Source organism: Narcine bancroftii, chromosome 14, assembly GCF_036971445.1.
Source record: "Narcine bancroftii isolate sNarBan1 chromosome 14, sNarBan1.hap1, whole genome shotgun sequence".
NCBI lineage: Eukaryota > Metazoa > Chordata > Chondrichthyes > Torpediniformes > Narcinidae > Narcine > Narcine bancroftii.
Window position 1 is genome coordinate 33,015,725 of NC_091482.1, and position 24,691 is coordinate 33,040,415.

Below are 24,691 nucleotides of genomic sequence, written 5' to 3' on the forward strand. Positions count from 1 at the left end.
TATTCAGATACGTGTTAATTCTGGCCAGGATCAGCCTCTCAAAATATTTCTCTACAGCATATGGAAGTCATGCACAATTAAAATTAAATTGGGTGATGGACTTGGCCATTCAAGGATTTTACAGTTTTCAGTTTTGAAAAACTTCTTTGTTTCTTCAGCAGGACGTTTGGGATCATTGTCTTGCTGTAGTGTGAAGTGTCGTCCAATGAATTTGGAGGCATTTTCTTGAACTTGAAAACCTTCCTGAGTGGTAACTATTTTAACTTTAAGCACCAGAGCCTGGTGGAAATGATAAATGTTGAATTCTGTGCACAGTATGAGAATTGCCTGATATCAATGAATTTGGAGAATGAACATATCCACGTTACATACACATGCGCTTAGAATTAGAAGGGGGTTAAGAATAGTAATAAGTTAAAGTTTGATCCTGTTATTATCTTTAAAGAAAATTAAAAGCAACTTTTGTTTAAGTAACAATTGTCTTGGTGAATTTCTATTGTTGCTGGGTTTTAGGGTCCTCTGGCCCCGTAACAGTACAAATGACCTTGAATAAAATCTGGAATGTGCACTTTAATCGTATGTGAATACAAATTTAAAACTGTGGAACATGGGCAAATAAAGGAAAAATGTGTCTTTGTCCTAAACATTATGGAGGGCCCTGTAATTACTTCTGTGGACATAGAAAGTGGCTTATTGGATCCATGCCAGTTGCTAGCAAAATAATCCCTACTGTTCCATTGTCCCTGTGCAATTTCTTCTCTCTCAGATGCCCATTATTTCCTCTTTTTGATTATTTTATCACTTGACTACACTTGGGGGAGGGGGGAGGGTGTTGGAGGTAACTGGAGTACTGGATTAGGGAGGGGGATAATCCCACACAATCAAGGCGAGAGTTCTCAAACGCCACTCATACTCCACCTGAGGCTGGGATTTCCAGAGCCAAGAGGCAACAATTGAGGCACCTTGGCTTTATCGCGTGCTGTGGAATTTACCCTGGATGCGGGAAGTTTCACACACAGCCTATACATATGATCATCTGTTTGCAATTTTAGGAACCAAGTCCAGCCATTCATTCAGTCGATGACAGCAATGGTTTAAAGAATAGTTTTCATACAGAGTTATTTTGTAGTTTGTCACCTACTGAATGAGTTTTAAAACTGGAAGAGAATATTAATTATGCAAATAATTTCAAAGAATAACAGAGACTTATTTGCAAGGAGTTTCAATAACCTTGGAAGAAAAATTTTGTACAGATGTGGCAAGTCAGTTTACCAAAATTATTTAAGAACAAGTTTTTGAAATGCATTTTCCTGGATCAATACATTGCAGATCAAACAAGGGAGTGGCTGATTTATGTCTAGTCTTCCATCATGAGATGTACTGAATGCAATTGTGTGATCGTCAAAATTTTTAACCATTTTTTCGAGCCAAACAAAAAGGGGGAGTTGACTTTTACACAGTCAAACCTTTGACCTCGTGAGTATCTGCATTGTTCAAGGCGTCAGGAGCTCGGATGGACAGGCAGGTGGGGTGTCGGGAGCTCAGATGGGCAGGCAGCTGGGGCAAGGATCTGCAGTTGGAAATTCAGATGGGTGGGTGGCTAGGGCATCTGACACTTGAATGGCTGGGGTCTCTGGTGGATGGGTGCCCAGGGTGTTGGGAGCTCCAATGTGTGGGTGGCAGGGGCAAAGGTCTGTTATCAGGGTGTCAGGAGTTCGGATGGGTGGGCAATCGGGGTAAAACTAGGGGATTGACTTTTACACGGGTCATACAAAATTTTGTATGTGGGGGGGAGAGGTGTTTGACTATTACACAGAATCGCTGATTAAATTAGTATATACGATGATTAATAAGTAACCTCAATGGAAAGAATCCTCTCAGAACGTGTGATTGTGATGTGATAGAATTTTACATTCAGTTTGAATGTGACGAACTTGAGTCTGAAATTGGAGTCTGCAAGTTGCATATTGGTCTCAGTATAAACTCCTGAACATCCAACCAGAGTGGGGAAAAAATCCTCCTCCTCCCAAGAGACGATCAAAAGAGGAATTCCTAGCATTGTTTGTGGCACACTAATCAAAAGAGCTCTGGACCACATGTATATCAATTCATGGCATGTGGACATCACTGACTGAGCCAAAGAAAGTGGTGGTGCAGTGTCTTCTGTCTCTAACCACTAATAGACCATAGAATGAGATTGCCTTGATGAGGATGATTGACAGAATACATCGCTAAAAAGAGACGTTGGATAATCTCTCTGACTTGTAGTGATTTTGGTGACTCCAGTTCTTCACTTCCAGCTTGTTTCTTAAATTGAATCTGTATTGTGATGGGATTTGAACCCTTGTTCCCTGGATTATAAGTCAAGGCCTCTGGTTAATCTTTAACATAATTAGTACAAGCAAACTCTGTTCTGGCCATTCATGTTTTGGAAATTCTCCCTTAACGGGATACAAAAATGCAAGATATGGAATTAAATTTACTGCTACAGAATCCATGTGGGGGATGAAACAAAGAAGAAAACACAAAAATAGGAAATAAACCTCACATTTTGTCTGTTTCTATTTTTCTTGATGTCTACACAGAGAGTGTTGTGGGATTTTTAGTGTCGACGGTTTATTTTAGCTCTCCACCAGGTTTTTTTTATCCCCCCCCAGAGTTTTTCCATATTATTTAAATTCAAGATGTCTAAAATGGACAACAAGTTGTAATCCTAAATAACGAGGTAAAGGGATTTCAAACTTTGCAAAGATTTGGTGCTGGAGAAAGACTTCAGTGCTTGTTTTAGGGTCTGCACTCAACACATGTCTCCACACCCAGCTGGTGGCCACTTTGCTTTGCTTTAAAACTGACAGGCCAATCTCTCAGGTAGCTCCCGTTACCAACGAACCCATTTCATTTTACGCCGTGGAATTCAATGGGAAAATCGGATTTTACGTTATGGAAGATCACAATGCAGACAATTTTCTCAGAGCGCGGCCTCTGTAACGCCTGTGTGGTAGTAACAATAGTTGCTACTTTACCAAAGCAGCAAGTGAGCCTGATGACAAAAGATATGAGGAGAAGCCTGTCCATTTTGTTCATCAAATACATCAGTAAGAATTACCAGATTCTATGCCCGCTTTGAGAAAGAGAACCCAACAGTGTCTTAGAGAATCCCTGAGGACCCTGTGATATCTGTCTCTGAGGCTGATGTCAGAACATCATTCAAGAGTGTCAGGCCCTGGTAGGGTATTGAAAATCTGCGCTAATCAACGAGACGGAGTGTTCACGGACATATTCAACCTCTCATTGCTGCCGTCAAAGGTTCCCACCTGCTTCAAAGGGCCATCAATCACCCCGGTACCCAAGAAAAGTAGTGTGAGCTGCCTCATGGACTATCGCCCAGTAGCACTAATGTCTACTGTGATGAAATGTTCTGAGAGGTTGGTCATGGTCAGAATTAACATGTACCTAAGCAGAGGCCTGGACCCACTGCAATTCACCTTATTGTCACAATCGCTCCACAACAGATGCAATGTCACTGGCACTCCGCTCAGCTCTGGATCACCTCGAAAACAGCAATCCGGTTGCTCTTCATTGAATACAGCTCGGCCTTCAATACCATTATTCCCTCAGTGCTGGTCAAGAAGCTACAAACTCTGCACCCTCCTCTGCAATTGGATCCTTGTCTTCCTCATTAGAAGACCTCAGTCAATATGAATTGGAAACAATGTCTCCTCCTCACTGACTATCAACCCAGGCGCACCTCAAGGATGTGTACTTAGCCCACTGCTCTACTCACTATACACTCACACACATACGAGGGAAAGACTCCTCTTGCAGGATGTAGGTTGTCAGGGAAACCAACAATGTCCGTGATGACTTCATCTGTGAGAAGTGTATCCAGCTGCAGCACCTGAAAACTTGAGTTAAGGAATTGGAGCTGGTGTTCAATGAGCTCTGGAGTATTCGGGAGGCAGAAGGTGTGATTGACAGGAGTTGCAGAGACACTATCACACTTAGGAGGCCGGAGGTGGGTAGATGAGTGACAGTCAGGAGAGGGAAAGGGAACAGACTGGCAGTTCAGGGCACCCTGTGGGTATTCCCCTGAATAACAAATATACCATTGTTATGGATCTATGTTAGTAGTAATATTTAGGTTAAGGTTGTTATATTTCTTATAAAAATGTCCTGATAAAATAAATTATAGTTAATAAATTGTATATGTATTCTTAATAAGTTAGTTGTGAGTTGGTACAGGGTCACACACTTTTACAGAGAACCATTGTACTCAGAGAAGAGAGTTCATTCTCAAAGCCACAGCATCTTGGAAAGGCAGATTTAATGGATCTGGTGGTTCTTAATTATTCAAGAACAATGGGGTGTTTGCTTTATTAAAAACTGAAGAATAAGAACTGCTGAGGAAGCCATCTGTTTTTAATCAAAACTACTTAAGCCTCTTGAACAGAGGTGAGGTCAAAGGTTGTTGTGGATATAGGATGGTTTTGCAAAAAGAACAGAATTTTGGTAGAAATAAAACTGATAGTCATGTGGCTTCCAAGAATTGCGACTCACCTCACTAATGAAGTAATGGTCACATGATTTGGATAAATATATAATCAAATTCGGACATTTTTGGATCACTTCAATTTGGATATTACAGAAGTCAATACCCTGTGACACACAGAGGGGTTGAAACCTTGTGAAAGACAGGGTAGAGCTACAGTAACCAGAATAGGTGTTGTATATTACTCCTTGGGAAAAAGGGAACACAGAGTAAGTGACTTTTGAAATAAGGAAAACCACTTTGCTGTCTCTTTGAAAAGAGGACAGAATTCTACTGGGTCCATTTTTGTATAGCCACTTCGTTTAACCCTTGTCTGGGTTTGTGAATTCATCATGGAAGAAAATAGCCACATTCGCTGTCTCTTTGAAAAGAAGGCAGATTCTTCATGTGGAAAACAGATACCAAAATCTTCAATAAAAAAAAGATTTGATCCTGGGAAGTCAGGAATTTTATTCTCCTTTTCACAGGAGATACATTGGTGGCTGAAAAGATGGTCACATCTATTTAAAGAATATATCTTAAGGTATTTCATCAAAAGAACTGTGAATAAAGAGGCCTGAAGATATGATGTTTAAAAGTACTTTATAATAATTTCTGAACTAAGAAGTTAAGACCTTCAAGCAAGTCTAAAATGATGCTGAAGTTCTAAGATTTGTCTTTTCAAAGTTTGGGGCTTTATTACTCCCACGTATTCCATTTGCGCATAGTGGGCTTATATTTAGAGTTAAGTTTTGAGATAAGTAAGAAATGTTATGTAATTAATAGTTTAATTAAAAAACACTTATTTTGGATTTACTATTGTCTGGTGAATTTTCCATTGCTGTTCCTGTGTTAGTGCTAACAAAGTCCCTTAGTCCCAAAAATAATTGAAAGTGTTGTTAGTTCGTAACAGCATTTTGGATACTGTTGAGGGGGACGACCTACCAGGCACAATAAATGGCGATCAGGTCTCTGGCACAGAATCTGGTCCTGTGGCGAAGAAGAGAAGGGAGGAGAAGAGGTGAGCTGTAGTGATAGGGGATTCATAGTTTGGGGGACAGGTAAGAGGTTCTGTGGAAGAGATTGAGTATCCCGGATGGTGTGTTGCCTCCCTTGTGCCAGGGTCCGAGATATCTCAGATCGAGTTCACAGCATTCTCAGGAGGGAGGGTGAGCAGCCAGATGTCGAGGTCCTTAGAGGGACCAATGATGTGTGTTGGAAGGGTGAGGAGGTCCTACAAGGAGATTTCAGGGAGTTCGGGGCAAGGTTGAAGGACAGGACCTCCAGGGTAGTGATCTCAGGATTGCTGTCCGCGCCACGTGCTGGTGAGGTTAGAAATAGGAGGATAAGGCAGCTTAAAACGTGGCTAAAGACCTAGTGTGGGGGGGAGGGGTTGGGGGGGGCTTCAGGTTTCTGGATCATTGGGCTCTTCCAGGGAAGGTAGGGAACTATTCCAACGGGACAGTTTGTATCTGAACTGGAAGGGAACGAATATCTTTACGGGAAGGTTGGCTAGTGTTACTCCAGTGGGTTTAAACTAGATTTGCAAGGGGAGGGGAACCAGAGTAACAGAGCAGATAGAGGAGTGGAGGAGGGCAACAATTATGTTAAAATTTCATGCACCATTAGAAATCAACAGGTTGTACATGATGGAAATGTGCTCAGGTGCATCTATTTCAATGCAAGGAACATTGTAGGAAAAGCAAGTGAGCTTAGAGCGTGGACTGGTTCGTGGAATTATGACATTGCGGCCATTCGTGAAACTGGTTGCAGAAGGGGAAGGATGGGCTTCCTTTACTTTAGACACAATGGAAGAGGGGTGGGGTTGGAAATGAAAAGGGGAAGAGTCCCATTGCTCATCAGGGAAAATATCACAGTTGTGCTCAGGCAGGAGAGACCAGAGGACTCATCTACTGAAGTTATTTGGGTGGAACTAGGGAATAGGAAAGGTATGACCACACTCATGGGGTTGTATTATAATCAGCCAAATAGAATTAGAGGTGCAAATCTGTAGAGAGATAACAGACAGCAGGAAACAAAAGGCTGTGATACTGGGGATTTCAACTTTCCACATGTTGATTGGGACTCCCATACTGTAAAAGGGCAGGATGGCTTGGAGTTTGTCAAATGTGTTCAGAAAAATTTTCTAAATCAATATATAGAGGTACCAACTAGAGAGGATGCAATATTAGATCTCCTATTGGTGAACAAGACAGGCAGGTGACAGAAACATGTAGGGAAATGTAGGGAAACATTTTGGGTCCAGTGACCATAATGCCAGTAGTTTCAAGTTAATTATGGAAAAGGATAGGCCTGTGTCTCAGGTTGAGATTCTGAATTGGAAAAAGGCCAATTTTGAGGAAATGAGAAAGGATCTAGAATGCATGAATTGGGATAGATTGTTTTCCAGCAAGGATGTGCGAAGTAAGTGGAGGACCTTCAAGGGGGAAATTTTGATAGTACAGACTTTGTATGTTCCTGTCAGGATTAAAGGAAAGGTTAGAAGGCATTGGGAACCTTGGTTTTTGAGGGATATTGGGGATCTGGTTCAGAAGAAGAGAGAGAGGTATAACAGGTATAGGCAACATGGAGCAAATGATGTCCTTGAGGAGTATAAAAAAATGCAAGACAAACCTCAAGAAAGAAATTCGGAAGGGTAAAAGTGGTTGCTTTGATGGATAATGTGAAGGTAAACCTGAAGCATTTCTACGAGTATTTTAAGAGTAAAAGGATAGAAATGGGCAAAATTGGTCCCCAAGAAGACCAAAGTGGTCGTCTGTGTGTGGAGCTTCGCATAATGGGGGAGATCTTAAACAGTTTTTTTGCATTAAAGGTTACACAGGAAACTGGCATAGTGTATAAGAAAGGAAGGAAACAAGCATGGAACATATGGAGATTAAAGAGGAGGGGGCTCTTGCTGTCTTACAATGAATAAAGGTAGATAAATCCCCAGGGCCTGACATGATATTCCCTCAGGCCTTGAGGAAGACACATGTAGAAATTGTAGGACCCTGGTAGAAATATTTTAAACATCCTTACCCATGGGTGAGATGCTAGAGGATTGGACGGTAGCTCATGTTGTTTTGTTGTTTAAAAAAGGCTGCAAAATTAAACCAGGAAATTACAGGCCAGTGAACCTCATGTCAGTAGTAGGTAAATTATTGTAAGGTGTTCTAAGAGATCGGATATACATGTATTTGGACAGTCAAGGGCTGATTAAGGATAGTCAGCATAGATTTGTGTGCAGTGGGTCATGTTTGAGGAATCTTATAGAATTTTTTGAAGAGGGTACGAAGAATGTAGATGAAGGAAAGGCAATGGATGTTTAATGATAGACTTTAGTAAGGCCTTTGACAAGATCCCATATGGGAGGTTAGTTCAGAATATTCAGACACGAGGTATCCATGGAGAGGTTGTAAACTGGATTTGAAATTGGCTGAATGGGAGAAGACACAGAGAGTAGTAGTGGATGATTGCTTTTCAGACTGGAGGACTGAGATGAGTGGTGTGCCTCAGGGATCAGTGTTGGGACCATTTTGTTTGTTGTCTATATCAATGATCTAAATGATAATATAGTAAATTAAATCAGCAAGTTTGTTGATGACGTTAAGATTGGGGGCATTGTGGACAGTGAGGAAGGCTTTCAAATCTTGCAGAGGGATCTGGACCAACTGGAAAAATAGGCAAGAAAATGGCAGGTGGAATTTAATGCAAACGAGTGTGAGGTGTTGCATTTTGGAAGGACAAACCAAGGTAGGACATACACAGTAAATGGTAGGGCACTGAAGAGTACGGAAGAACAAAGGGATCTGGGAATACAGATACATAATTCCCTGAAAGTGGTGTCACAGGTGGACAGGGTTTTTAAGAAAGCTTTTGGCATCTTGGCCTTCATAAATCAAAGTATTGAGTGCAAGAGTTGGGATGCTATGGTGAGGTTGTATAAGACACTGGTGAGGCCAAATTTGGAATATTGTGTACAGTTCTGGTCGCCAAACTACAGGAAGGATATCAGTAAGAATGAAAGAGTGCAGAGAAGATTTACTAAGATGTTGCCGGGTCTTCAGGAGTTGAGTTACTGGGAAAGATTGAACAGGTTAGGATTTTATTCCATGGTGCGTAGAATAATGAGTGGGGATCCTTGACTTTCTCTTTGGAGGACCACAGTCAGAACGAATTGGAAACATGAGTCTTCACTGATCATCAACACAGGCACACCCCAAGGACGCATGTGGCCAGGCCCAATTCCAATGCTATCAGCAAGTTTGCTGATGACACCACAGTTGTCGGCAGAATCACAAATGGCAATGAGGACGTGTACAGGAGGGAGAGAGATCAGCTCGTTGAACGGTGTAACGACAATAACCTTGTGTTCAACACCAGCAAAAACAAGATGATAGTGGACTTCAGGAGGAAGTCAGGGGAACACGACCCAGACCTCATTAAGAGCTCAGTCATGGAAAGGGTCAGGATCTTCAAATTCCTGGGTGTCAAATCTCCGAGGATCTGCCCTGGAACCTCCACGTTGATTCAATTATAAAGAAGGCTGGATAGCTGCTATACTTACGCGAGATGTCTGAGGAGATTCGGAATGTCACCGAAGACTCTTGTAAACTTCTACATGTGTAGCGTGGAGAGCATTCTAGCTGGTTGCATCACTGCCTGGTATGGAGGCGTCAACACTCAGGACAAGCATAAACTCCAGAGGGTTGTTAACACAGCGTGCAACATCACAGGCATCAGACGTCGCCCCATCGAGGACATCGACATGAGGTGGTGTCTTAGAAAAACAACCTCTATCCTCAAAGACCCCCACCCCCCTGACCACGCCCTCTTCACTGCTACCATTGGGGAAAAAGGTACAGGACAGCTTCCTCCCTGCTGCCATCGGATTCCTGAACCGAAGACACTGCCTGACCTTTCATACACTATTATTTTATTTTGATGGTTATAATATGAATGTTTACACTATGAGGCTGATGCAATACAATGAATTTCATGGCTTGTTCAAGACAATAAATCCTGATTCTGATTCTGGTTTGTTAGAGATTTACAAAATTATGAGGTGTATAGACAGAATAAATGTGAATAGACTCTTTCCACTAAGATAAGGAGAGATAAATATGAGAGGATGTGGCTTTAGAGTGAAAGGGGAAAGGTTTAGGGGCAGCTTCTTCACTCAGAGAGTGGTGGGAAAGTGGTACGAGCTGCCATCTGACGTGGTAAATGCTGGCGCTCTCAAGTTTTAAGAATAAATTGGATAGATACATGGATGGGAGAGGTCTGGAGGTTTATGGACTGGGTGCAGGTTGATGGGACTAGCAGAATGATATTTCAGCATGGAATAGATGGGCCAAATGGCCTGTTTTGGTTCTATGACTGTATGGGCAGGCAGAATTTCGATGCTATCTACAAATTTGCCGAATGACACCACGATTGTCAGCAGAATCACAAAAGGCAATGAGGAAGCTTCCAGGAGGGTGAAGGAGGGTCCAGGATGGTGAAGGAGGGTCCAGGAGGGTGAAGGAGGGTCCAGGAAGGTGAAGGAGGGTGAAGGATCACCTCATTGAGTGGTGTCGCACCAACAACATAACAAAGGAGATGATTGTGGACTTCAGGAAGTCAGGGGAACACGATCCAGTACTCATCAAGGGCTCAGTTGAGGAGAGGGTCAGAACTTCAAATTCCTGGGTCAACATTCCCCGCTGCCATCAGATTCCTGATTGAACAATGAACCAACGACACTGCCTCACTTTGACTTTTTGTGCACTATTTTTATTTATTTTTTGTAAGGTAGTTTATATGAATGTTTGCCCTGTGACGCTGCAGAAAAAACCACAGTTTAATGACTTGTTCATGACAAGAAATTGCCATTTAGCTCTTTCTTTCAGCCATTAGAAATGGACCATTCTTGCTCATCATCATTCAGGTGCCTCGCTGTTCGGGATGGGCGATCATGTCTCTCTATCTGTTGCGATCTCCAACCCTCCGAATTGTGGCTGTTACCTCCCCTGCTCTCCTTCGGTGAAAGCTCCATCTTTGAGCTGAGACCGCAGCCGATGTTGAGTACTGAAGTGGTTTCCCGTTGCCTTCTTCATTTCCAGAATCCGTACTGGACCTGGCCATTGATCAGCAGATTCATCTGCCTAGCGTTTTTAGTTTTACAACCATAAATTCCAAATTGTAGAATCTGCTTGTAAAAACCATCCACTTTCTGCAATCCTTGGCTTCACGCGACCCTGATTAGGAGGCTAAACAGGTACCACACCTTGCCCAAGGGTGACCTGTTGGCTATTGGACAAAAGGAGCGCCTTACACCTCCTTTTGCTGAGCAATTACGCAGCACTGACACCGGGTCCATTCATGCTAGTCTCTGCAGGGATCAGTTTGAAGGAATTCCTCCCTGTAACAATGCCCCCTAGTGCTTTTTTCCATTGTAATGCAAAAGAGAGTCGAAGTTTTTTTTTAAATTTAGATGTACAGCATGGCAACAGGCCATTTGGCCCACCAGTCTGTACAGCCAGACATACACTCAATTACCTACACCTGATGGACGTTTCAAACTGTGGGAGTCCCCGGGGAGAACCCATGGGGAGACGGGGAGAATGTACCAACTCCTTACAGACAGCGCGGGACTCAAACCCCGGTCCCGATCGCTGGGGCTGTAAAAGCGTTGTGCTTACTGCCTCGCCAACTGTGCTGCCCCACTGGCAGTGTTCACATTCTAAATGAGACAGTAACTTCTCTGCATTGTAAATATAGGCTGAGGGCACGGAGCACATTTCCAATGGGTCCAGGGGCAGAGTAAGGGACAGACTGTTTAGGAGTGAAATAAGAAATTTATTCGCTCAGATGATGGTGAACCTTTGGAAATATCTGTCCCAAATAGCTCTGCAAGTTAAGAACAAAACAGAGGTTTAATGGCTTTTCAGTCAACTCTTTCTTTTATTATGTTCATGCCGATCATCTTAATTAAATGGTCTTGGGAAAGCTCCCGAATTTGTCCGCAATTGAAAGAATGGCTAATTATGAGGATGTTCTTCCTCTCCGTACTCCGATCATTTTGTGCACATGGTGACCCTGTCAATATATTTTCACCAAGTTTATCCTGGAAACTACAGTTTTAAATACATTTAAAATGGTGAGGTTGATGGCCTTGCTGTTATTTGAATATTAGTGCAACAACTTCTGATGAGATACAAATGAACAGTTAAACTGAGTTATCTTCCAGAACTGCATCCATTACAAAAAGAAAGCAGAGAATTCCCAATTGATACATGCCATCTATTTATATTCAACGAATGAATAAATCATTAAAATACTCACAAGCACTTTGAGGTGATTGTTGATTGTGACCATGTTGTATGTACAATTCTGAACCTCAAGTACCCGTTTAATACTGAGCTTTAAATAGCTGCTTAAGTTGAGATGTAATTTATGATCTGTATAGCATTTTGGTCAATTTGAGTTGTTTTAAATGTGCTATATAAATAAAATAAAATAAATTAAAAGTAGCAGTGCAGAAAGCAATGAACAAAGCAGAGGTATTTATTTGTCAAGTTATGAAATTCAAATGAAATTCTAAATTTATGCATAGTTCTGATCATACATGTAGTCCTCAAATGTGCGAGTTTCGTCCACCCACACATGCAACCAAAATTTTTAAAACTTTATTAAAACTACTGTACAAGTTCATATTTTGTACTAAAAGTACTGTATACAGTGGTCCCCACTCCCTGCGGTAGCCTGAGGCCCCCGTTCCTTGCGCAGCCCGAATTCCCCGCTCCCCGAGATCCCCATTCCCCACAGCAGCTCAAGGTCCCCATTTCCCACGGTAGCCTGAGTTCTTTGCTCCCTGCGGCAGCCTGAAGTCCCCGTTCCTTGAGGCAACCAGAGTTCCCTGCTCCCCGAGATCCCCGTTCCCTGTGGCAGCTCAAGGTCCCCGTTTCCCACAGTAGCCCGAGTTCCCCACTCCCCGCAGTAGCCTGTGTTCTCCACTCCCCGTGGTAGACTGAGTTCCCCGCTCCCCGCAGCAGGTTGAGTTTCCCGCTCTCCGCGGCAGCCTGAGGTCCCCATTCCCTTCGGCAGCTCGAGGTCCCCGATTCCTGTGGCAGGCCGAGATCCCCGTTCTCTGAGTTAAGACCAAACCTGAGTTACAACCAATTCTTGCATCCCCATTATGGTCGTAAGTCGGGAACTACCTGTACTGATCATATTTGCATATTTTAAATTAATTAAATACCCAAGAGTAAATGGAAACTACAAGGTTTATCTCAAGATTAAAAAATAACTACAGGTACTCCCCAATATGCATCTGTGTTCCCTCCTGGACGTAGGTCAGAATTGCATACTTACCTTGTTAGTCGGTGTCCCAGGATCCGTAGGCTGTGCGAGTCTTCGGTTGGCACATGCACGGTGTATTTAGTCTAAGAAATTATAAAATGGCGGAATGGAGGAATTTTCTACTTTTTCCAATTGATTTTTATCAAATAACTGTTCTGAGTAATTTTAAATTTGATGGTTTGATGGGGATTGACATCACTTGGGAGAATCCAAAGCCAGGGGTAAATATAACGGAACAAATTAATCCATCCGGGAAATGAGATATTTATTGCGCATGGACTGAATGTGGTACTTGCTACCATTGGAAGTGTTTGAGGCAAATCATTTAGATGCTTTCAAAAGGAAACTGATGAAAGCAAAGGAGATCCAAAGGTAAACTGATTGGCCACGCTTAGGTGGATAGAATAGAAGGAAGTGTTGAGCGTCCCAAGCAGTAACACCTGTCAGTTGAGTCATCACCCTGTTAATATGAGACAATGGTTAATAATGTGTAACAAAATGATCAGCTTTTCACAGCTGTACTCCATTGATGAATTGAACAGATGTCTGTCAATATTAAATGCAAATATAAAGACTTTCCACTGTTTATTTAGTCTTTAAAATCTTTGTTCATCCCTGCACTGTAAAGTACTAAATTTTCAAATGTGTCCTTCTCCTGTCAGGTCAATGAAGATGAAAGCAAGTGAAACAGGTGAGGCACTGTTTGATTTTGGAATTACAGCTCCTTTGCAAAGTGCATGACCAACCCATCAGCCTGGAGCTGCTGAATTTCACAGTACTTTGTTCTTTATAAATGTACATTGAGAGGCCTGAGGTTTAGAAACCACTTCTAGCTTTAAGAGGAGATTAGGCTTACTTCCTACAAACAAGTCCACCCAGTCTCTCCACAGACTTTTCCGTATGCTGTTCATTGCCAGGGGGAATCCTGCTGAAAGTGGTCTGTCGCCCTACCCAATTTCATAACACTGACGGTCACATCTATTTATATATATTTAAACTGACAAGTTCCTTTGCTTTAAACTGTTTTAATGATTAATGTTGCCGCGATTTCAGTGGAGTTGTCCTGCAAATGGGCTACTCATAAATTTTACTTTCAGGTGCATTATCCCTTTTGTGAATAATGAAGTGGGAATTGGATACAGTAAACATCAGTGGGAATTTTTCTACCAGACACATTGGCCCAAAAGGGCCAGTGTCTGTGTTGTACCCTTTCATATTTGCATCCCATTAAATTGGCCGTTCAGTATCCTGGGATAGGAATGGGGGTTTGGCTTTCACACTTGACCGTTGGAGCATTGAACGCTTTCACACCTGCAAGGAGCCAACCCTGGGGTTATGACTGTTCTATCTTCTACCAGTGACATCATCGGGCGATAGTTGACCTGCCCTATATCCTGATCAATGTATTATCACAAGATAAAGGAGCAGAAGCAGACCACTAGGCCCATCGAGTCTGTTCCTTGACTCTACACTAAGCTGAACTATGCTGACACCTACTTCCAACTTCCAGCCTTTTCCTCATATTTTTTGATACCCTTATTAATGAGATACCTATCCATTTCCTGTTTAAATTCTCCCCGTAATCTGTCCTCCACTGCTGTGTGGCAGTGAGTGCCACAGATCCACGATCCTCCGACTAAATAAGTTCTTCCTCCTCTCTGTTTTAATTGGACAACTTCTAATTTTAAGACTATGACCCTTGTCCTTGATTCTCCCATCAAAGGAAACATCCACATTCACTCTGTCAAAACCTTTCAATATGACATCCCTCCCTCATTCTCCTATACTCCAATAAATATAACCCAAGAGCTGCCAAACGGTCCTCATACGCTAGCCCTTGCATTCCAGGAATCATCCGAGTAAATCTCCTCTTGAACAAAATTAACATCATTAAGCTTTATGTACAGCACAGTATGAGTCCTTCAGCCCCTATTGTTGTTGGGCCGACCTATATAAATCTTTATAAGGGATCGTGGAAAAGTGCTAGCAATAAATAGTAATAGCGGACAATTTTCAAATGGGATGGGAAAGTTGGTAGCACTATAGCATGTAATTTATACAGCGTGGGAAAGTTGGTAGCACTGACACATACAATTTAAATAGCGTGGGAAAGTTGGTAGTATTATCGCGTACAATTTATAAATACCGTGGGGAAAAGTTATGGTGGACCTGCCCTCCCAGAATTCCATACAGCAGAGAAAGGGCTGTATGCCCAGCTGCATACATGGAGCATTCATAGAGGGGTTTCTCTGCCGCACAGCTTTCTGGGAAGACAGGTCCACCGTTGCTTTTTTCCCACGGTCTTTATAAATTGTGCGCTATAGCGCTACCAATTTTCCCATGCTCTATAAAAATTGTCCACTATTGCTATTTATTTCCTCTCTCTCTCTCTCTCTCTCTCTCTCTCTCTCTCTCTCTCTCTCTCTCTCTCGTTCTCTCTCTCTCCCTCCCCCCCACTGCGACTTTCCCATGGCAAAGTTTATACCTTTATTTTAATCTTTTCTTCCTTCATGTTCCTGCACTCACACAAAAAATGATTTCAATCCCACAATGCAATTATCCATTTCACACTTGCCTGATTGGAACACTGGTGTCTGCAGACACCGGGGATTGTACTAGGGGTCGAGGCCGTCTATCCCCGACGATGTCATCTCATGCCGGGATTGCGCTGATTTTGCTTTCACACTTGGCCCTTTAAAGGCTGATTGGCGGTTAATTCCTGGGATCACTGGCAAGTGTGAAAGGGGCTTATGACTGAGTGAAATGGGGTTCAAAGTTTAACTTCCAGGATCCTCTAAATATCCATTTTGACTGCAGGCAGCAATGAAAATTGTGAGAAGCAGTCGACTGAATCCTCGAGTTGTTCTTCTCTACCTTTCGGCTTATTGCAGCCGAGGTCACTCAGTGAGAGGGAGCTGTTTCCATGAAGCAGCTCATGGTAAAGCATGGCATCCAGTCACTTTGCACGGGCTTAATGTCAGAAGCCAGGATGCTGGAGGTTGGACTGTGCGGCTGGCCCAGTGGCCTCTGACTCGAAGTGACCTCCTACTTTGACCTCATCAAGCAGAGATGTGCCACTGTTTGCTGTTCTGCACAGATTCACTTTATAGTTCAATGTACACCCTGACGTACGCACTTGGTATCCATCAGGATCATTTGGGACTGGAGTTTGATTCAGTTCTGCCTCTTGGTATCTCTGTTGGCCTTTCCGAAGTCACACCTGGATTTCTTGTGTAGGGCTGGGTTCCATTTGGGGAACATGCGGTTTAATCTGAATGAAATATGAAAGTCTGTAGGAGCTGATTGGTCTCCACTCACTTGCTGATGAAGTCGGTGACAACGATAGTTCTACTTGTTGAGGTTGGTGGCTGAATCATCGAGAACGGGCAAAGCAGTCACGTAGGACGTTTCCTCTTACCTCAATCTTTCATCTCTCTTTGCAAGGTAAGAGGATTGGCTCTTTATCCTAAAGTTTGCTCACGGTTTGTGTTTCCGTGCCTCAAAGACCCAGTAGAGAGAGCGCTGACTCACCTCCATGAGATGCAATGTGGTGCGAGAGTAACACCTTGAGAAGACAAAAGAGATGATCATGGACTTTAGAAGGACCAGCAACAACAGCTGTGTAGTGAGAGAGTGGAGAGCACCAACTAGTGACCTATTGTGGACACGCAACATCTCCTCACTTGTCAGGAAGGCGCAACGGCGACTGCACTTACTGAGAAAACTAGTGGGCAAGGCTATCGGCCACCATTATGTCAACCTTCTTTTGGAGCTCTATCAAGAGCATCCAGGCTGGTTACATCACAGTGGTACTCCAGAAATGAAGTACTGCAGAGAAATGGATCAGAGGTCAATCCACAGGACCATACGAGGGGCAGGGAGGATCACTGGAGTCTCCCTGCCCCCCATCGACGTGATCTACCGGGATCGTTGACCGGAGAGGGCACGCAAAATCACTGAGGGCACTTTCCACCCTGATCACAGCATCTTTCAGCTGCTCCCATCGGGGAAGAGATACAGGAGGATCAGAGCCAGCACCACCAGGCTGAGGAACAGCTTATTCCCACGGGCAGTGAAAACGCTGAATGACCAAAGGAACTGCTCACACTGTCCATCTGAGACTCTTATATTTAAGAAACACTGTTTGTTTGTTTATTTATTTGTAGAAATGAAAACTGTGCATGTATTATTTGTCTGTTTGTCTGGTTGTGTATCTGTGTGTTTTTGCACCGAGGACCGGAGAGCGCTGTTTCGTCGGGTTGTCCTTGTACAATCAGATATCAATAAACTTGACTTCTTCCCTTTCTCCTTTTGCAGGCCCTTCACTGGATCTGTCAATTCTGAAAAAAGTGAAAACTGAGCCGGAGGATGCAGAAATCATTCAAATTACTGTCCAAGGTAAACATGAATCTGGGCTCTTTAGACACAAATTGTGGACTGTAGATGGTGAAATTACAAAAAAACTTGCATTTTACACTTGCACCAGAATAATTTTTCATTGAAATGAGGGAATCCGAAAGGCGCTCCATCAAACATGACAGTTTCCGTTCCCAGCACATTCAACACTCTTATGGTCTCTTGTCTCGTTCTCCCTTTTCTCCCTCTTTCCTCCTTTCAAAATCATCGGTCTGCAAAAGACCGCAGGTGCTTGTAAGTGGGCAAGGCCGGCACTCCCAGACATGTATCACCCAGATGTGGAGAAGCGCAGAATTAAAGGTGGCTGCAGGTAGAATACGGGGCCCAAATCTTGAAAATAATGACGACGTGGAAAGCACTCCAAACTGTTGGCATCATTTCTCTTGAACGCAAGTGAGCTCTTGGAGATCTATGGCATAGGTGCTCTGTGATTAGTAAGGGATTTCTTAAAGTGGTATGCAAGTAGGAAAAAAGGTTGTGAACCTCTGCATTAAAGGCTTTGACGGAGTAGGTACAGAGGAATTTGCAGGAAAGTGTTCACTTCAAGATGCACATTATCAGACATCCTCTAAGAAATTAAGAAGGAAAAGCAAAATAATCCTTATTTAAGAAGGAAAAAGCAAAATAAGCCTTGTTTATCGAAAGTGGTGTGAATGTGGAGGTGGGTGAATTTATGTTGCATGTGGAATTTGTTGCAGCAGATGGCTGTATAGGCCAGTTTGTTGGGTCTACTTATGACCGAGGTAGATAGGTTCTTGATTAGACAGGGTCCTGAGGAGAAGGAAATGATAGGAAACCAGCCATGACGGAATGGCAGGGCAGACTTGATGGACCGAGCAGCCTAATTCTGTGCCTCTGCTTTATGGCTTTATATGCAGGGTAGGTTAGAAGTCACATGAGAGATAGGGAAAGGGGTGGTTTGGCTAAAGAAAGAGGAAGGCATAGATCCACAAGTGGGAAATGAACGCAAATGAGGACTGGTCCATCCTTTTCCTGTGCTGTATGTTCTCTGTAATTATGTGATACATTTAGATAGGATGAAACATGAATGACAGGCAATGGAATGATCTGTGCTTGTGTAATGTTAGTCATCGCCTTTCCTTGATGGGAAGAGAATATTAGCAACCCTCCTATCCCTTCTCCAAGTCTGACTGTGATTTATAAAGTGGTTGATCCCTCAAGCAACTACATTTTATTCCGGTTATGTTCACGTATTATGTACATTCCTACCAATATTACAAATCTCCTTAACTGTTCCACTCCCAAGTTCCCAACTTAGTTGCTGTGTTTGAATCTTCGAGTAGAGTCAGTGTGGACTGCGCAGACTTCCTGGAGTTGGGCCAGGTTGACACCTGTGACTGCAGTACCAAGATCGGTGCTTCTTGCTGTTTAGCTTCACTCTGAGTGGCCGTGGGTGGATGATCATCTCCACCATCAGTTCTTTATGGGGGGGGGGGGTACCGTGCTCCTTCATCCTTATCAAAGCTGCTAGCTCCCAACTCTAAACAATTCCTTTGTCTTGATGAAAGACTGAGGCCCAAAACTTCCTATATATGCTGTGTGAGTTGCTGAGTTTGTCCAGCAGTTCATTTAGATGGTAAGTTTTATCCATCTGCTATTTGCTTGTGAACTGCAAATTATCCTTCAAGCTGATTCCATGGCCTCTTTGATCTTTGCTTCATGTCTCAAGGATTTATTTTCTATGTGACTATTTGGGAGCCAATGAAATGCTTCTGCAGTGTAACATAGAAAACCTGACTAACAATTTACACGCAAGGCCCTACAAACAGAAATTATGGCCAGATAACCTGTTCTTGTGGTGTGATTGGGGTTTAGTTATGAGCAGGACACTCAGGATTATTCCCCCCCCCCCACCCCTTCCTCCCGGCCCCCCGCTTTCTTAACTATGTTCTCATGAAACCCATCTCTGCGGAACTCCATCAGCAGTGGTGGTAGCCTAGGCTTTGGTGCTCAGTTAACTGAAGGTTTAAGTACAAAGACGAGAAACTTTCCAGCGGAACCCTGTTGGTACTGAAAGAGGCATGAGGAAGGTCAGCCATCACCATTTTCCACCAGTCAGCCAGATTATCCAGTTAAAACTAACAAGATTTATTTTTCCTCTTAGTTCATGGAGTAGCCAATCAGAATCGATTATGTAGAAGAATCTTGACCAGTTGATAGAAGCACTTGAAAAGGCAGCGGAGAAGTTGTGGGTGGAAAGCACGATCTTGAGTCAGCACGAGTATGACAGGCCAAGTGTTCATCCGTGAGATGTGGGTGGCTCTGGGCACCTGTGGCAACGCTGGCATTTAATGCACATCCACATTTGTCTTTGCCGGGTGTTTCAGAAAGAATTTTACTGTCGACCGTCATTGTAGGTCTGCAGTTGCACAAATAATGCAGATCCTCAACAAACAGTGGTAAGTTGGAGAGACTCAGCAGGTCAGACAGCATCATGGGTAGAAATGGGCAGTCAGTGTTTAGTGGTGGGGCACTGTATCCTGCCCATTTCTACCCATGGATGACCTACTGAGATCCTCCTGCTTCCTATTGTGCGCTGGGGTTACATATAACCAGAATAGTAAAGGCAGAACATTTACTTCCCAAAAAACATTATGAAACCATCCCCAAGATTCATGGACGTAATCAATATCTCTGTATCTTTATGTCTTTTAATTGGTTTGAATGTCCCAAATTGTGTGAATGGGGCTCACACATATCTTGAGGCTTCCAGTTTCCAAGTCAATAACAACTGTGGCGTTAGATTCTACAAATATCTTATGAATTGTGGTTCTCCATCTGTGGGAGAGAGTGAAAAACAAAACTCTGCAGACAGTGTGATTGTGGTAAAAACCACCAAAATGCTGGAGGGACTCAGCCAGTTTTTCTAGCATCTATAATAAGCAAAGATATATTGTCAACACTTCGGGCCTGAGCCCTTCTTCAGGGAATAACCAGAGGCATCTGTAGTAGACCAGAGACTTGCCCACAGGCAAGTTCTTTACAAGATTACAAGATTAGCACAGAGCAGCAGCATAATGGCTGCTAATATTACAGACAAACCCTCATGTTTATTCCAGCAATGCTCGAGCAGGTAACTCAGCATTTTGCAGCAAACCCTGGATTGGGTCCAGCCTTGCGGAACCATGGGGCTTCCTTGTCCATCCTTTGGGAAAGTGTGAGAAGGTGACAGAGTGCTCTCCAGTGCCTTGTTAATCAGGGCTAGTGGGAGCAGCCCAGTGGGCAAATGTTCAGTATCTTGGACTTTGGACTGCACTAACTGAACTTCCAGGATTGAACATTGCCAGGGCTTGGTTACTTGTGTGTACATCAGACCAAAAGAGAAGGATTATACAAAAATTTAGATCGCTGTTTGGTGAGGGCTTTTCCCTCTAAGTATGTAATTGTCTTTCTCCTTCTGACAGATCCAAACACATCCTTGGAAGATCTCAGTGAAAACCTGTCTGAAAGGTCAAGCTGTGATGAGCCTGACGTGATGAGCTTGCTGGAATCCCCCTCTGGTACTTGACCTTTGTAACTTAATCACACGGTGGAATTCTTCACAGTTTATGATTCACAGCTCCGATCCAGCTTCGCTGCTTCCTCATGTCTGGTGGCCAGCTTTGAGCTTGTTACCACGTCTCCAGAGGGGGAGAGCCTCTGTCCAAAGCGAGGGAACACACTACCAACCTCCCTAGAGTAACGAGAGTGACTATGGAGTCTGTCTGTCAGCACGTGGAGCAGGTGCTGCCACTCCCCAGCAGTGGCCCGCACTCACCGTGGTGCACAGGACCCAGCCCCAATACAGCCAAAGTGCAGTTGGGTATCTGTGACTCTGTGGGTTCAGACCAGAGGATAAAGGGAACTATAATGAATCACCACTCTGCCAGGTACTATTTAGTGGGGGAAACCAGCATATTGGAACATTTCACCACTGGGTAGTTCCATTGGACATATCAGGCAGTTGTGCTTTCTCACAGAAGCATGAAATCAAAGAGGAAGTCTTAATGAGTAGAGGTGAGTTCCTCACAAATGTTTCCCCAGTGCTACCACATGTTATGTACAAGTCCTGTGCACTTGTACAAGTATGTGCTCGTGTACAAGTGCTCCAAAAGAACTAGTCATTGTGTATGTTTACTCTTTGCTTTAAAATTAACTGAAAGTATGCTGCAAGGTGTTACAAACTAAGTAACCTGGTGTGTTCCCTTCCCTGGCCCTTAGACGCTGCACAGGATGATGTTTCCAACCACAAGGACCAACATGTGGTGGTGGAAGGTCAGTGGTTTTATTGTCAATGATACAAACACTGCAGAAAGTACCTGGAGTAACCCCCAATTCTGTGGGAACAGCAGAGCAGAAAGGACATGAAGAGTATTGGATGACTCATTTGACAGAAAGGATACATCAGAGGGCATTGGGGAGTAGAGTCCAATAGGCATATGGAAAAAGTAAAAATGCCATGGATCAGATTTTTGCAGGGGACCCTGTTGACCCAAAATTGTGGGGAGACATCCACTAATAGGCATTGGGATGAATCACTAAAGGGGACTGGGGAAGGAACAAATCAAACGTATGAATGATCTCAGTAAAAGGGTCTAATGAGGGAATGGTCTATCAGTGGAAATCAGGTGAAAGACATATTGAAACATTTTTTTTAATATTGTGCCTTTTATAACCTCAGTATTTAAAGTCAGTGATTTGCAAGCTTTCAATCGCATGGTTCAGACACAGAATGAGGGTTTTGAACAGGCTGAACTCAGAACTCACAACCTGTCTTCAAAATGGCCATTGATTTTATTGATTTTGCTTGAGGGAGAAATACTTGCACAATTAACAGGAAGATGATTTTGTGAATTCCTTGTTGTTGATCAAGGAGGGCTGAAGGGATTCCCTTTCATTTATATGGGCAATGCAGGGAGTGCAGCCTTCCATCAGTATTGCACCCCTCTGTTTTGTGTTTTAGAACCCACAGGCCTTTGACTGAGATAAGGGGGTACCCACTTTGGGTTGAGTCCTTAGCCGAGAGATAAATGATGATTGGTAAGTATTGGGAGAGTAGAAGTCACCATTTAGTGATAGAGTAAGAGGAGCAAGCTAACCGTCTATGGTATTCCATGACTAACACCAAAATATTGAAGTCACTTACTCTCCTCCCAAAATAAAGGACTTGTAACATCAACAGAGACCTTTCTATGTTGAATTGCTCATCAGATGCAATGTGACTCTATTTCTCATATGCTTTGTTCCTAGAAAAATGGAATCAAAAGACTGTACAACTGAGGAAACAGGTGGAGAACCTTTTCAACAGAAAGTATGGTGAGTTAATCATTGTTAATAAGGTGGAATATTCATCACCCTCACACATGCATTGGAGATTTTTGTCCATTCATTCACTTCCTGGCCTTTATCTAACTCTGCCTCAGATCATCTATGACTGGAACCCACGTTCATGTTACCTCTACACGATTATATCAGTCTACTGTTATGGGCCCAACAGCAATAGAAATTCACCAAGACAAATGGTTACTTAAACAAAGGTTGTTTTTAATTTTATTAAAACATAAAAATAGTTTTGATTTTTTTCATTAACGGAGCATAATTTAATTTATATAAAGATTGATAATCAACATTCAAAATTATACCCAGATATTTAATTCGGTCAGTCCACTTCAAATTAATAATATTCTTATAAACTGAATAATCTCCTTCACTTACCGGTAATATTTCACTTTTTTCCCAGTTAACTCTATATCCAGAAAGACATCCATATTGTTTTAAACATTCCTTCAAATGCAAAAGTGACTGAGCTGGATTTGTTAAATACACCAATACGTCATCAGCAAATAAATTAATTTTATACTCCTCATCTAAAACTTTCATACCTTGTATCTGTTTATTTTGTCTTATCACTAACGCAAACAAAGCTGGTGATAAAGGACAACCTTGACGAGTTGATCGAGTTAACTTAAAAGATTCCAAAATCAAACCATTTATCAATACTTTAGCTACCAGTTTACTATATAGAGCCCTAATCCAACCAATAAAAGAAGGACCAAACTTAAATTTCTCCAAAACTTTAAACAAAAAATTCCAATCAACTCTATCAAATGCTTTTTCTGCATCTAAGGATATCACCATCGGATGATCTAAAGATTGTTGAAATCTATTAATCAAACTAATCACGCGCAAAATGTTATCTGAAGCATATCTATTCTTTATAAAACCTGTTTGATCAATATGAATAAACTTTGGTAAAAATTTAGCCAACCTATTCACTAATATTTTAGCTATTATTTTATAATCTACATTTAACAACGAAATTGGTCTATATGAAGATACTTTCAAAGGATCTCTATCTTTTTTTTAGGAATTACTGTAATTAAAGAACTAGAACAAGACTCAGGCAATTCATAATGTTCTCCAACTTGACATAATACATCCCCAAACACTGTAGATAAATCATCATTAAAAATTTTATAAAATTCAACCGAAAATCCATCATCACCAGGCGATTTACCATTCGGCATTTGCAGCATAACCATTTTAATTTCCAAATCAGTAAATAGTTCTTCTAACTCCTATCTATCTGCATCCTCTAATATCGGTAAATTCAACTGTGATAAAAAAAGATCAATCGATCCAGTTTCCTGTTTTCCTTCAGATGTATATAACTTTTTATAAAATGAATAAAATTCATCATTAATCTCACAAGATTTATAAGTAATAAGAGAATTCGATCTAACAGCATTAATAGTCCTTGATATCGGTTCTTTCTTTAATTGCCATGCCAATACCTTATGTGCTTTCTCTCCCCATTCGTAATACCGTTGTTTAGTCCTATTAATCACACATTCAAATTGATAAGATTGCAAAGTATTATATTTCAATTTCAGCCTAGATAATTCTATTTTCTGATCTTCTGTAGCATCTTTCTGAAATTCTTTTTCTAACTCATCGATCTGTTTCTCTAATTCAAGACTCTGATTTAATCGATTCTTTTTTATTTTAGAAGTATAACTAATTATTTGTCCTCTCAAATAGGCTTTCATAGCATCCCATAATACAAACTTACTTTTGACAGAATTAGAATTTTCTTTCCAAAAAAATCAATTTGTTCTTTTCAAAAAATCAATAAATTCCATATTTTTAACAACATTGTATTAAATCTCCAACGATAAGCTATTTGAATTTTCTCAGAAGTTTCATATGTAAAATATAACAGAGAATGATCTGAAATCACCCTACTTTTATATTCCGCTTGTTGTATTTTCCCTTGTAAATGTGCCGATACTAAAAAGAAGTCAATCCTTGAAAACGATTCATGTCTAGATGAATAAAAGGAAAAATCTTTCTCTGTCGGATTAAGACGTCTCCAAATATCTACTAAATTAAGATCTTTCACCA

The 24,691-nt window shown here is 42.1% G+C and overlaps 1 protein-coding gene across 9 annotated transcripts in view; it reads left to right on the forward strand.

Annotated features, from left to right (window-relative positions):
* gtf2ird1 (GTF2I repeat domain containing 1) overlaps positions 1–24,691 on the forward strand; it is a 235,753-nt gene that overhangs the window by 134,981 nt on the left and 76,081 nt on the right. For all 9 annotated transcript variants that reach the window (XM_069910946.1, XM_069910941.1, XM_069910950.1 and 6 more), the window contains 5 exons: positions 13,534–13,562; positions 17,189–17,269; positions 20,713–20,808; positions 21,509–21,562; positions 22,538–22,603. In XM_069910946.1, coding sequence (XP_069767047.1) covers positions 13,534–13,562; positions 17,189–17,269; positions 20,713–20,808; positions 21,509–21,562; positions 22,538–22,603 — 326 coding nt within the window. The remainder of the gene's footprint in view (positions 1–13,533; positions 13,563–17,188; positions 17,270–20,712; positions 20,809–21,508; positions 21,563–22,537; positions 22,604–24,691) is intronic.